Genomic DNA, 13,258 nt, shown 5'->3' on the forward strand with positions numbered 1-13,258 from the left:
GCAAAACATGAAAATTACAGTTGTGCTGATCTGAAAATAGCAACTAATCACGCCATACACACCTTGCACCTTATTGCGCCGAGTGTGTGATAGGGCCCTTAGGCTTTGATCCTAAATGTGTCATTTTGGTGACTGTTGCTTTGAAGATAATGTGAAATTAAAATATATATATATATATTTTTACATGTCAGTGAGTGACAGAATTTGTCTTTAGAAGATATAAAACTGATATAAGCATCCAAAGCTTGCAGTTTCTCACTTTCGCCTAAATGGATCAATGATTTTTTTTCCCCATCACCTCATACTTCAGTTTCTCATCAAATCTTGATCATTCAAATGCTCTCTAGTATCTGACATAACCCGCCATTTTCAAGACGCTTCCCATTTGCTTTTCATTTGATGCGCTTGAGCTCAACCACTCTCACTGGCAGAGCTGTGATATGTGATATTGATATAAAAACAATATTGGCTGATTGTTTTTTTTTGTCTAATCTTTCCCACCCTCTCTCCATGTTTCAGATTACGTCAAACATAGAATTAAAATGCTGAATTGAATCATCCAACTATGATGGAAAAACATTTACTGAAATAAATTCCAACATGCGCATCAAAGAAAGTCATGTAATTTTGTTTTAACAGATTATGTGAAAACTAGGAGTGATGGTACAGCATTAGGCAAACAAGTGGACCGACCACAATGTAGAGCATCTGACATGTTGCTTTGGTCATTCTAAAATCATTCAGCCAAAGTTCATCCTTAGACTGGTTCAGTATTATTATCTCCAGGCGCAAGTCATTTATTAAATAAGAGAAAGGACCACAGTGTCTTCTCCTACCACAGAAAATTCCCTTTTTCTTTTTTATATTTGGTGCCGGTTTATCAGGAAGTGACCAGTTTTGTTCTCTTAGATGGAAACAGTGCTTTATTCATAAATGTCTTATGCAATATTCCAGTTTTGTGGATAAATCTCTTTGGATGGAAACACAGCTAATGATAACTAGGTGTAAGTCTTCTTGCCACACACACTTGTCATCGTGGCTTTAATGTCCTTAGGAGACATCCAAATTCCAACTGCGCCAAGTAAATTAAATAAATAAACTGACCCAAGTGTTTCTAATCCCGCTGAGAGTGGACTGATGGATGTTGAGACAATCCCTCAGATCCTGCTCTTTCTGACCAGCGACAGGTAAACCAGGAACAGGAACCATTGGTCAATCAGTGGAAGGCATTGGCTCTGGTGCGGAGCAGGAGTCTTCATGACAAAAATGATGATCATTACCTGGTAAAGTTAACAGACATTAACATCTCTGGTGTATTTTGCAAATAACACATGACTTCAGATGAACAACAAATTCCACTGTATCTCACATTTCAGTTTTATGGTCAAACCTTATTAATATCATTATAAACATTTCTTAAGTAACATCTAATCACAAATATAAAATATATCCCAAGTAAATAACTCAAAAATAAAATTATAAACATGTAAACACTTTAAGGAAATAAACAGTTGTTTTCCCCTTTAAAATACAAATATTACATTTCTTGTATAAAAATTTGTATGAATAAACTTTGTGATCCTTTTTGTTGAAAATATAAAGTAGTGGTGAACAATATATTGTTTGAGCATCGATATCGCAATGTGCGTATTTGCAATAGTCACAATGCAGGATTAATTTTAATAATGATTAAAAGATAAAGATATTATCAAAATTTGACATTATTTAACCAATGATGACCATGTTATTTTACATTTGATTGTTTTGTTTCTGTACTTGAATACTGTTCCACTCCCCAGAAAAGCATAAAGCACTGTTTATTTATTTATTATTGCTTGTAATTTGTTATAATTTATGCAGATGAACTGCATAGAAAAAGTCTTTTTCATCCAAGTCGATCTAAATTAATAAAAGCTTTCCAAATATAGCTATTCAAATCATCTGGTGAAATTATATTCCTATCGCAATGTATATCGCAGCAAAACAAAAAAAAATGCAATGTCAGATTTTTCCAATATCGAGCAGCCCTAATATAAAGCAATTGACAACACTGCCAGAGAGTCTTTCTCAGCCTTACGCATGCTAGACGTGAGCTAACTACACCTACATTGAGGTATAAACAGAATAGAAAACTCTTTTTCAGTACACAATAATGATATATACATCATACCATCCAGCCCCACTGCATTTATTTATTGCCATATTTATAGCAGAAATAATACCTGGTCATTTATGTCATGGAAACACATATGTATATTTATTATCAGTGTGTTACTAAAATGCAACATGATAATTTATTAACTGTACTCTGTTAGCCCTTACTGTAGTTTATTATAAAGCAGATGTTTGTAAACATGCTTTGTAACCCTTGTCATGAACTGATCAAAGTAACAAATTGTAAACATTTGGAGTAAGATATTGTAACTGAATGTTTAGGGTTTACTTTAGAATGGTTTTCTATGGGAAAGTGCTAAGCATGTAGTTTAGCATCTTGTGCTTGTATTCTAGCAACACTTATTTGCTGTATAAAGCATGTATTATATCAATAAATAATTTGATCTGTGTTTCCATTTCTCTTAAAGGATCATACTGATAGTGAGTGAGTCTCTGTTAATTTTAAAGTCTCCGTTAACTTCAATTTTATTGTTCATTTTCTTTGAAAAGGACAGAATTCTTGTACAGAATATAAACAACCATTTTTAATTATGAAAAACATTTAAATTACTCTTGGCTTGTTTTACTAGTTTATATTATATATTTGTTTCATTGCATATTCTCATTTTAAAAACACATACTAGTTTACACTCTGAGCTGGTGTGTGTGCATGTGTGTGTGTGTGTGTGTGTGTGTGTGTGTGTGTGTGTGTGTGTGTGTGTGTGTGTGTATGTGTGTGTGTGTCTTCAGCTCGTACAGCTTCACACAGAGCCTTACAGATGCAGCAGAGGAAGCTCAGGATCAGGATCTGTTCTCCTCAGTTCCTCTGCCCCTCCTGCTCTCCTTCTACAAATCATTGACAGCGTTTATCTACACTGAACCTGACAATGCAACCCAAGCCATGACTGCTGGATTCAGATAAGTGTAATGTCACTGGCCACCTGTGCAGTGCAACCAGGGATGGCTCTCAAGGTCATCTAAACTGGACCGATCAGCCAGTGCTGCACTGAGACACCAGTGAATCAGCTGACGGCACTCTGTTACACACAACACCGTCTTCAGAAACACACAACAACACACTTCTGCTCGCTCACCAGGCTATCTCTGAATGTGTCTGAATCTCTTACCTGTTGACAAGCTCCTAGGGAAGGTCAGTCTGCTCTACACACATACGGACAATTTAGCTTACCCAATTCTTCTATAGCACATGTCCTTGGACTTGTGGGGGAAACCAGAGCACCTGGAGGAAACTAACGTGAACGAGGGGAGAACATGCAAACTCCACACAGAAATGCCAACTGGCCCAGCCGGGACTCGATCCAGTGACCTTCTTACTGTGAGGCGACAATGCTAACCACGGAGTCACTGTGTTGCCCCAGCGTGTATATCAATTAAGAAAGATGTATACAAGCATTTAAATATCTACTGACTAATTTAACTTTTCTCTTTCGTCAGATGGGTTCAGGTAGTGCCTCTGTCCTGCTGCGCTTCAGGAGAATTCAGCATCACAAGCAAAATGACCACCTTGAGTCATATAACATATATTGACCAATCAGCACGGTTGTCAAGGCAGAATCTCAAGCACAACCAATCATTTTAAACAGAGACATGGTGAATCATTTAAAGAAATTTAAATGTTAAGTTCAGAGAACTTACAATATGAATTAAATGTTTGTTGCTGCCTAATGAGTAAGTTAAACACACCTTTGATGCCAAAACTTGGTATTTTTATTAATGAAAAGTTATATTATCCGCTTAGGGCCCCAAGAAAGTCTGGAGGCAGACAATAAATACTAATAATGTAATTTCCTGTCATATTTTGTAGGATTAGGCTTTAACAAATACATTTTACCTTAAATAGCATGTGTGCAATTGTGTCCCCCTCACCCCCAATCATGGATCAGTCCAGCAGTCAAATCAGATGAAAATTTAGTTTTAGAAAACAAATAGTTTGTTCATTATTTTTACTTGTGAACTCATTTTAAGCAAACAAATCTTTTAAAATGTAGAGATTGTGTTCAGATAAAAATATAGAAAGCAAGACAGAGTGATATAAGATAAAGACAGCTAAATAAATAAGCAAATATGAAAAGTGCTTATTACTGAAGGACTTCCGGGTCTCATGACTCGAATTGCTTAGGGCCCCCAAATCACCTAATCCGGCCCTGCTCATAACAAACAATCATCATGATCACGGTACAAAGTGTAGAGTAAACAATGTTATTAACACTATGAGCTGTATTTGTTAAAATAAATGTTAAATTATTGTGTGTTTAATTAGGAAAAACTGTTGAGATGATGAAAAACACACTGTCTTATACGTTTTAGTTAAATTGTGATTCTCTGTGCTGAACATTGCCCCCTTGTGTTGTCTATGATCACTTACTGAGGAGAGACGTGACCCTGCACCACAAAAGCACTTTTTTACTTCTTTTAGTTTGAGCACATGCTTTTTAAAATGATTGAGTTGTTGAAACTTTGACCTACACATGAAAAAAACATATTGTTTAAATAAAGTTATTTTTTAAATTATAATTGTATTCTAACCTGAAACTGAAGATCGTCCTAAAAAGAGATTTATTGCGCTATATTGGGATAATTTGTAATTTGATGTGCACAAAAGAAGATAAAGACATTAGTGTTTACTTTAAATTCTCATAAGAAGTTTAGTATTTGTATTTTTTCTAACTTGGAATTGAAGATTAAATCAAAAAACTATTCAGCACGCTTCAATGTTGAAATTTTGTAGTTCAATGTCCACAAAAACACAATATTGTTCATTTCAAATTCTCATACAAACTTTTCTTTTTTACTTAAATTGAAGATCACTCAAAATAAAAAAAAAACATTTGTTAAATATCAGCATGCGTGTATGGACATTTACTGAGTTTATTATCGACAGATCTGTGTTCAAGTAAAACAATTCGGCTAGTTTAGATTTTTATGTTTTAAATTCAGACATCAAATTTTGCAAATAAAGGTTTGGTCTAGTTAGTTCAGCACACTACAGACAGCATGATCATATCTGACTGAACAGAGTCTCCTAATTCCTCCAGTGTCTGTGTTACTTCATTCATTTTCCTTCAGCTTAGTCCCTTTATTCATCAGGGGTCGCCACAGGGGAATGAACCGCCAAAATATCCAGCATATGTTTTACACAGCAGATGCCCATCCAGCGGCAACCCAGTACTGAGAAACATCCACACACTCTCACATGCACAAACACACTATGGCCAATTTAGTTTATTCAATTCACATAAACCACATGTCATTGGACTGTGGGGGAAACCCATGCCAACACATGGAGAACATTCAAACTCCACACAGAAATGTCAACTGGCCCTGCTGGTACTCGAACCAGCGACCTTCTTGCTGTGAGGTTACAGTGCTAACCACTGAGTCACTGTGCTGCCCTTGGTTTGAACATTTACATTTTAGTGAAACCAGTAAAGACAAAAAAAACTGCTGTAATTGCGTATAAAATAACTTTATTGTTTATGATTTATTTAACATCTGTCCCCGTTTTTCTCTAAGTGGTCTAGAAACTGTACATTTGTCTACTGTAGACTAGCTTGTGTGTGTGTGTGTGTGTGTGTGTGTCTTCAGCTCGTACAGCTTCACACAGAGGCTCACAGATGCAGCAGAGGAAGCTCAGGATCAGGATCTGTTCTCCTCAGTTCCTCTGCCCCTCCTGCTCTCCTTCTACAAATCATTGACAGCGTTTATCTACACTGAACCTGACAATGCAACCCAAGCCATGACTGCTGAATTCAGATAAGTGTAATGTCACTGGCCACCTGTGCAGTGCAACCAGGGATGGCTCTCAATGTCATCTAAACTGGGCCGATCAGCCGGTGCTGCACTGAGACACCAGCGAATCAGCTGACGGCACTCTGTTACACACAACACCGTCTTCAGAAACACACAACAACACACTTCTGCTCGCTCACCAGGCTATCTCTGAATGTGTCTGAATCTCTTACCTGTTGACAAGCTCTTAGGGAAGGTCAGTCTGCTTCTGGACGTGACCCTCTGTGCGCCTCTGAATGGGAAACGGTCACACAGGATGTTGTAGAGTGTCACTCCTACTGACCAGACTGTAGCTGGAGTCGCATGGTAGCGATGTCTACGAAACCACTCGGGAGGAGCGTATGCAGGAGTGCCTGAGAGACATAAGAAGACCACAAACATCTGCTCAACATGCTCCAGTACAGACAAATTCCCTTTAGTGGATCAGCAGAAGTTCACAAACATCAACAGAACGTTTCCTTCTGTAACTCAAACTCACCTGCAAAGTATTTGTAGGCCGAGCGCTTCAGCAGATCTCCACAGCCGAAGTCCAGCAGCTTGATGTCCTGGGACTCTGTGGAGATCAGGAGGTTTTCTGGTTTGACGTCCCGGTGCAGGACGCCGCGGCTCTCGCAGTGTTTTAGGGCCGCAATCAGCTGCACCAGCACTTTCTTTGCAAGACGCTCATCCAGACAGCCGTTCTCCTCACAGAAGCTCTGGAGATCTTGGCAAGGATCCGGTCGCTCCAGGATTAGGATGTAGCGCCTGGGACGGTCAAACCAGTCCAGCAGCTGCAGGACACTGGGGCAGGCAGGAGCTGATGTGACACGGGTCATCAATGCCACCTCCAGCGGCAGCCGACCCTGACCATCCTGCAGGACAAACCCTCCATTATATCCAGAACTCAATCAAACACAGCAAACACAACAGATTCACATCAAAACATACAACTTTCAGTCGCTCGGGGGTCCGGTCCTTCGACACGTACTTGATGGCCACCTGCAGACAGGAAAAGCAGAGTAAATCACACCTGCCTGATTGTGACACATGACATTTACTGACAGCAACATTTCTAAAACATGTCTGAACAAAGGAGGGAAGAAAATCTCTTACTGGCAGTCCATCAGACCTGCGCATCCCAGCAAACACAGAGCCGAATCCACCTCGTCCCAGCAACGGGCCCTTCTGGTACAAGTCTGCAACACAGAAGAGCACAAGAAATGAAGAAAAGAGAGAAAGAGAAAACATGCTGCGGTCTCTTCAATGACAAATCATTTCCTAACTGAGCCATAAGATCTAGAAGATGAGCTGTGCTGACCTCTGCGAGAGCGTTTGGCTGGTCTGCTGGACGAGGTGGACGCCGTTTGCTGGCTGCTGCTCTGCCTTTTCCTCTTGCTGTTCCTCTGGTCTGTGGATGCAGAATCAGCCAAATGTGAAGGCAGAGGAGCCAAAAAACCAGGAAGCTCAGTGGTGCCGTCCCGTGTATCTTCTGTATATCAAAACATTTTTAATGAATCTTTTTTGTTAACTTCTGTAATCCTTTTCATATTAGTCAAACATCATACAGCATCATACAGTGATATACAATGACAAACAAATGAAAGATTAAAAACACTCACCTCCTCTTTCTTCACCCATGTGGGACATGGACAATCTCCTCCAACCTGCAATAAAACAGACAAAAACAGACAAATATAAAAAATAAATGTAAAACAAAGTAAAGAAGAAGAAGAAGAAGAAGAAGAAGAAGGAATGAAAAAAGAGCAAGAAAAATGTGTTTAAAAAACAATCAAAAAAAGAACTAAAATAAAGATGATTAGAGAAATTGTGCTCTTTAAAATAAGTCTTTCTCAGAAATCCTCCAACAGCTTCAGAAATCTCAGGAATCGCACAGAAATGCTCTGCAAAGTCGCCTCGTCTCTCAACCAACAGATTGCGATGGGTTTGATTGTTTTTATATGCGGTCAGAAATCATACAATAACACGCGTTGCTATAGCAACTAATAATGGCGCGACCTTGCGTGCCTGAGATATTTTTTATTTTCATGAATATAATTCATGCAGTTATTCGATTTCCTAAATCTTAATTATTAATAATAATTAATTAAAAGCTCTTGTTATAAAATTAAATAACTATCATTTTAATAGGCCTATCAGCTTTCAGTAAAACTTGATAGCGTCGCCACCGACATTAGCAGCAGAGAAATCTTTAACGAAAATCACACAGAAATTCAAAGTTTTTAATAAACATTACCAAATAAACGAGCTCTTCTATAAATGTAACTTACCATAATGAAGAAGTGGACAAAGATGAAATTGTTCTCCATCCGGGAGAGCTACAAGAATCATAAACTGTTTTCAGAAAAATTATTGTATTATTTTCTGAGGAACACATTTCTAGGAGTTTATTTACGCTAAATTTCATGTTATTGCCGAATCACGCTGAAGCAGGGCATTAAGAAAGGTCATGTGACTGACGTCCCTGACGTCACTCCTTGCGTAGTAAATGTATGGCCAACGCACAATTTAGGTATATTAATGAATTATATTTTTAAATAAAATAAATTGTATAATAAACAACAATAATATTAAATTAAATAAGGCTTTTAGTGTTTCATTTCATTTAATTTCGATAGCTTAATCACTGTATGGTGATGACGCAGTATTGATGAAAGCTGATTGGCCAATTGAAAATTACCCCGGAAATTAAATTTTTATACATTTTTAATTTAATAACAAGAGCTTTTAATTAGAACTAATCGGATTTATACCCCTTTTTGGCTATTTGTATTTTACAATTTTAGTTGCTATAGCAACGCGTGTTATGATATGAATTCTGACTGCATATAAAAACAATCAAACCCATCGCAATCTGTTGGTTGAGAGACGAGGCGACTTTGCAGAGCATTTCTGTGCGATTCCTGAGATTTCTGAAGCTGTTGGAGGATTTCTGAGAGAAAAAGACTTATTTTAAAGAGCACAATTTCTCTAATCATCTTTATTTTAGTTATTTTTTTGATTATTTTTTTAAATACAATTTTGTTGCTGTTTTTTCATTCCTTCTTCTTCTTCTTCTTCTTCTCCTTCTTGTTCTTCTTTACTTTGTTTTACATTTATTTTCATATTTGTCTGTTTTTGTCTGTTTTATTGCAGGTTGGAGGAGATTGTCCATGTCCCACATGGGTGAAGAAAGAGGAGGTGAGTGTTTTTAATCTTTCATTTGTTTGTCATTGTATATCACTGTATGATGCTGTATGATGTTTGACATATGAAAAGGATTACAAAAGTTAACAAAAAAGATTCATTAAAAATGTCTTGATCTACAGAAGATACACGGGACGGCACCACTGAGCTTCCTGGTTTTTTGGCTCCTGTGCCTTCACATTTGGCTGATTCTGCATCCACAGACCAGAGGAACGGCAAGAGGAAAAGGCAGAGCAGCAGCCAGCAAACGGCGTCCACCTCGTCCAGCAGACCAGCCAAACGCTCTCGCAGAGGTCAGCACAGCTCATCTTTTAGATCTTATGGCTCAGTTAGGAAATGATTTGTCATTGAAGAGACCGCAGCATGTTTTCTCTTTCTCTCTTTTCTTCATTTCTTGTGCTCTTCTGTGTTGCAGACTTGTACCTGAAGGGCCCGTTGCTGGGACGAGGTGGATTCGGCTCTGTGTTTGCTGGGATGCGCAGGTCTGATGGACTGCCAGTAAGAGATTTTCTTCCCTCCTTTGTTCAGACATGCTTTAGAAATGTTGCTGTCAGTAAATGTCATGTGTCACAATCAGGCAGGTGTGATTTACTCTGCTTTTCCTGTCTGCAGGTGGCCATCAAGTATGTGTCAAAGGACCGGACCCCCGAGCGACTGAAAGTTGTATGTTTTGATGTGAATCTGTTGTGTTTGCTGTGTTTGATTGAGTTCTGGATATAATGGAGGGTTTGTCTTTCAGGATGGTCAGGGTCGGCTGCCGCTGGAGGTGGCATTGATGACCCGTGTCACGTCAGCTCCTGCCTGCCCCAGTGTCCTGCAGCTGCTGGACTGGTTTGACCGTCCCAGACGCTACATCCTGATCCTGGAGCGACCGGATCCTTGCCAAGATCTCCAGAGCTTCTGTGAGGAGAACGGCTGTCTGGATGAGCGTCTGGCCAAGAAAGTGCTGGTGCAGCTGATTGCGGCCCTAAAACACTGCGAGAGCCGCGGTGTCCTGCACCGGGACGTCAAACCAGAAAACCTGCTGATCTCCACAGAGTCCCAGGACATCAAGCTGCTGGACTTCGGCTGTGGAGATCTGCTGAAGCGATCGGCCTACAAATACTTTGCAGGTGAGTTTGAGTTACAGAAGGAAACGTTCTGTTGATGTTTGTGAACTTCTGCTGATCCACTAAAGGGAATTTTTCTGTACTGGAGCATGTTGAGCAGATGTTTGTGGTCTTGTTATGTCTCTCAGGCACTCCTGCATACGCTCCTCCTGAGTGGTTTCGTAGACATCGCTACCATGCGACTCCAGCTACAGTCTGGTCAGTAGGAGTGACGCTCTACAACATCCTGTGTGACCGTTTCCCATTCAGAGGCGCACAGAGGGTCACGTCCAGAAGCAGACTGACCTTCCCTAAGAGCTTGTCAACAGGTAAGAGATTCAGACACATTCAGAGATAGCCTGGTGAGCGAGCAGAAGTGTGTTGTTGTGTGGTTCTGAAGACGGTGTTGTGTGTAACAGAGTGCCGTCAGCTGATTCGCTGGTGTCTCAGTGCAGCACCGGCTGATCGGCCCAGTTTAGATGACATTGAGAGCCATCCCTGGTTGCACTGCACAGGTGGCCAGTGACATTACACTTATCTGAATTCAGCAGTCATGGCTTGGGTTGCATTGTCAGGTTCAGTGTAGATAAACGCTGTCAATGATTTGTAGAAGGAGAGCAGGAGGGGCAGAGGAACTGAGGAGAACAGATCCTGATCCTGAGCTTCCTCTGCTGCATCTGTGAGCCTCTGTGTGAAGCTGTACGAGCTGAAGACACACACACACACACACACACACACACACAAGCTAGTCTACAGTAGACAAATGTACAGTTTCTAGACCACTTAGAGAAAAACGGGGACAGATGTTAAATAAATCATAAACAATAAAGTTATTTTATACGCAATTACAGCAGTTTTTTTTGTCTTTACTGGTTTCACTAAAATGTAAATGTTCAAACCAAGGGCAGCACAGTGACTCAGTGGTTAGCACTGTAACCTCACAGCAAGAAGGTCGCTGGTTCGAGTACCAGCAGGGCCAGTTGGCATTTCTGTGTGGAGTTTGAAAGTTCTCCATGTGTTGGCATGGGTTTCCCCCACAGTCCAATGACATGTGGTTTATGTGAATTGAATAAACTAAATTGGCCATAGTGTGTTTGTGCATGTGAGAGTGTGTGGATGTTTCTCAGTACTGGGTTGCCGCTGGATGGGCATCTGCTGTGTAAAACATATGCTGGATATTTTGGCGGTTCATTCCCCTGTGGCGACCCCTGATGAATAAAGGGACTAAGCTGAAGGAAAATGAATGAATGAACACAGACACTGGAGGAATTAGGAGACTCTGTTCAGTCAGATATGATCATGCTGTCTGTAGTGTGCTGAACTAACTAGACCAAACTTTTATTTGCAATATTTGATGTCTGAATTTAAAACATAAAAATCCAAACTAGCCGAATTGTTTTACTTAAACACAGATCTGTCGATAATAAACTCAGTAAATGTCCATACACGCATGCTGATATTTAACAAATGTTTTTTTATTTTGAGTGATCTTCAATTTAAGTAAAAAAGAAAAGTTTCTATGAGAATTTGAAATGAACAATATTGTGTTTTTGTGGACATTGAACTACAAAATTTCAACATTGAAGCGTGCTGAATAGTTTTTTGATATAATCTTCAATTCAAAGTTAGAAAAAATACAAATACTAAACTTCTTACGAGAATTTAAAGTAAACACTACTGTGTTTTTCTTCTTTGTGCACATCAAATTGCAAATTATCCCAATATAGCGCAATAAATACCTGGGGGTCCACATCAGTGAGGACCTCACCTGGACACTGAACACCACCCAGCTGGTCAAGAAAGCACAACAGCGGCTGTACTTCTTAAGGAAGCTAAGAAAACTCGGTTTGTCATCTAAGATCCTCAGCAACTTTTACAGTTGTGTGGTTGTGAGCATCCTGACCAACTGCATTACTGTTTGGTATGGAAACGCTACTGAAAAGGACCGCAAACGTCTGCAGAGAGTGGTGAGGACTGCAGAGAAGATCATTAGGTCCCCACTGCCTTCTCTGCAGACTATCTACCATCACAGAGTCCACAAGAGAACTGCCTCCATCCTGAAAGACCCCACTCATCCACAACACGGCTTATTCACACTCCTACCCTCAGGGCGGAGGTATAGGAGTGTGAGATGCAGGACTGCCAGACTCAAGAACTCTTTCTTCCCATCAGCTATCAGACTTCTAAACAGATAACCAACGCACATAACAGTCTCTTTTCTGCTCAGTACAACACTACATACTCCATCCCATTTTGCACTATTTTATTCTTTATTCTTTTTTTGCACATAATCCAATTGCACTAAGCCCTTTTTGCATAATAAGCACAATAAAAAAACAAACAAAAAAAAAACACTGTACACTGTTTACATCTGTTTCATTACTCAAATCAGGTTTACATATTGTTTACTTTCATAGATATTTATATACTTACATTTTACAATCAATCTTCAGTCACTTCTGTGTATATATGTGTATTTATGTGTATGTTGTGTATGATGTGTATGACTTCACTGTGGACGGCAAAGTAAGAATCTCATTGTACAGGGAGACGTGTTTCCTTACTGTGCAGATGACAATAAACAGTTGAATTGAATTGAATTGAATTGAATTAAATCTCTTTTTAGGACGATCTTTAGTTTCAGGTTAGAATACAATTATAATTTTGAAAATAATTTAAAATGTACATACTGTTTTTTCATGTGTAGGTCAAAGTTTCAACAGCTCAATCATTTTAAAAAGCATGTGCTCAAACTAAAAGAAGTAAAAAAGTGCTTTTGTGGTGCAGGGTCACGTCTCTCCTCAGTAAGTGATCATAGACAACACAAGGGGGCAATGTTCAGCACAGAGAATCACAATTTAACTAAAACGTATAAGACAGTGTGTTTTTCATCATCTCAACAGTTTTTTCTAATGAAACACACAATAATTTAACATTTATTTTAACAAATACAGCTCATAGTGTTAATAACATTGTTTACTCTACACTTTGTACCGTGATCATGATGATTGTTTGTTATGAGC

General features: G+C 39.2%; 3 protein-coding genes across 5 annotated transcripts in view; 1 reads left to right on the plus strand and 2 right to left on the minus strand.

Annotated features, from left to right (window-relative positions):
- Positions 1–567: 567 nt before the first annotated feature.
- Positions 568–8,418, minus strand: LOC137495840 (serine/threonine-protein kinase pim-3-like). 3 transcript variants are annotated; one of them, XR_012407755.1, is made up of 9 exons: positions 7,563–7,873; positions 7,262–7,432; positions 7,057–7,139; positions 6,892–6,942; positions 6,443–6,815; positions 6,138–6,317; positions 5,952–6,047; positions 5,768–5,856; positions 1,105–1,280 (listed from the first exon to the last, which is right to left on the minus strand). XR_012407755.1 is itself a non-coding variant. In XM_073953861.1 (9 exons), exons 1-9 carry the CDS (start codon positions 8,290–8,292, stop codon positions 5,828–5,830), a joined length of 1,089 nt encoding a protein of 362 aa, XP_073809962.1. In that variant the 5' UTR covers positions 8,293–8,418; the 3' UTR covers positions 5,734–5,827. The 3 variants fall into 3 exon arrangements, 2 of the variants coding, with proteins under 2 accessions (XP_073809963.1, XP_073809962.1); XM_073953861.1 differs by lacking the exon at positions 1,105–1,280 and adding an exon at positions 8,232–8,418 and having other exon boundaries at positions 5,734–5,856; positions 7,563–7,607; XM_073953862.1 differs by lacking the exons at positions 5,768–5,856; positions 5,952–6,047 and adding an exon at positions 8,232–8,418 and having other exon boundaries at positions 568–1,280; positions 7,563–7,607.
- Positions 5,628–13,258, minus strand: part of LOC141386220 (serine/threonine-protein kinase pim-3-like) — a 70,688-nt gene continuing 63,057 nt past the window's right edge. The window contains exon 9 of the transcript XR_012407753.1: positions 5,628–5,754. The gene's annotated coding sequence lies outside the window, so the exon portion shown is untranslated. The remainder of the gene's footprint in view (positions 5,755–13,258) is intronic.
- LOC137495842 (serine/threonine-protein kinase pim-3-like) lies at positions 8,818–11,077 on the plus strand. The gene is made up of 9 exons (XM_073953886.1): positions 8,818–8,855; positions 9,097–9,141; positions 9,270–9,440; positions 9,563–9,645; positions 9,760–9,810; positions 9,887–10,259; positions 10,385–10,564; positions 10,655–10,750; positions 10,846–11,077. Exons 2-9 carry the CDS (start codon positions 9,114–9,116, stop codon positions 10,872–10,874), a joined length of 1,011 nt encoding a protein of 336 aa, XP_073809987.1. The 5' UTR covers positions 8,818–8,855; positions 9,097–9,113; the 3' UTR covers positions 10,875–11,077.

The sequence above is a fragment of the Danio rerio genome, chromosome 6 (assembly GCF_049306965.1).
Source record: "Danio rerio strain Tuebingen ecotype United States chromosome 6, GRCz12tu, whole genome shotgun sequence".
NCBI classification, from domain to species: Eukaryota; Metazoa; Chordata; class Actinopteri; order Cypriniformes; family Danionidae; genus Danio; species Danio rerio.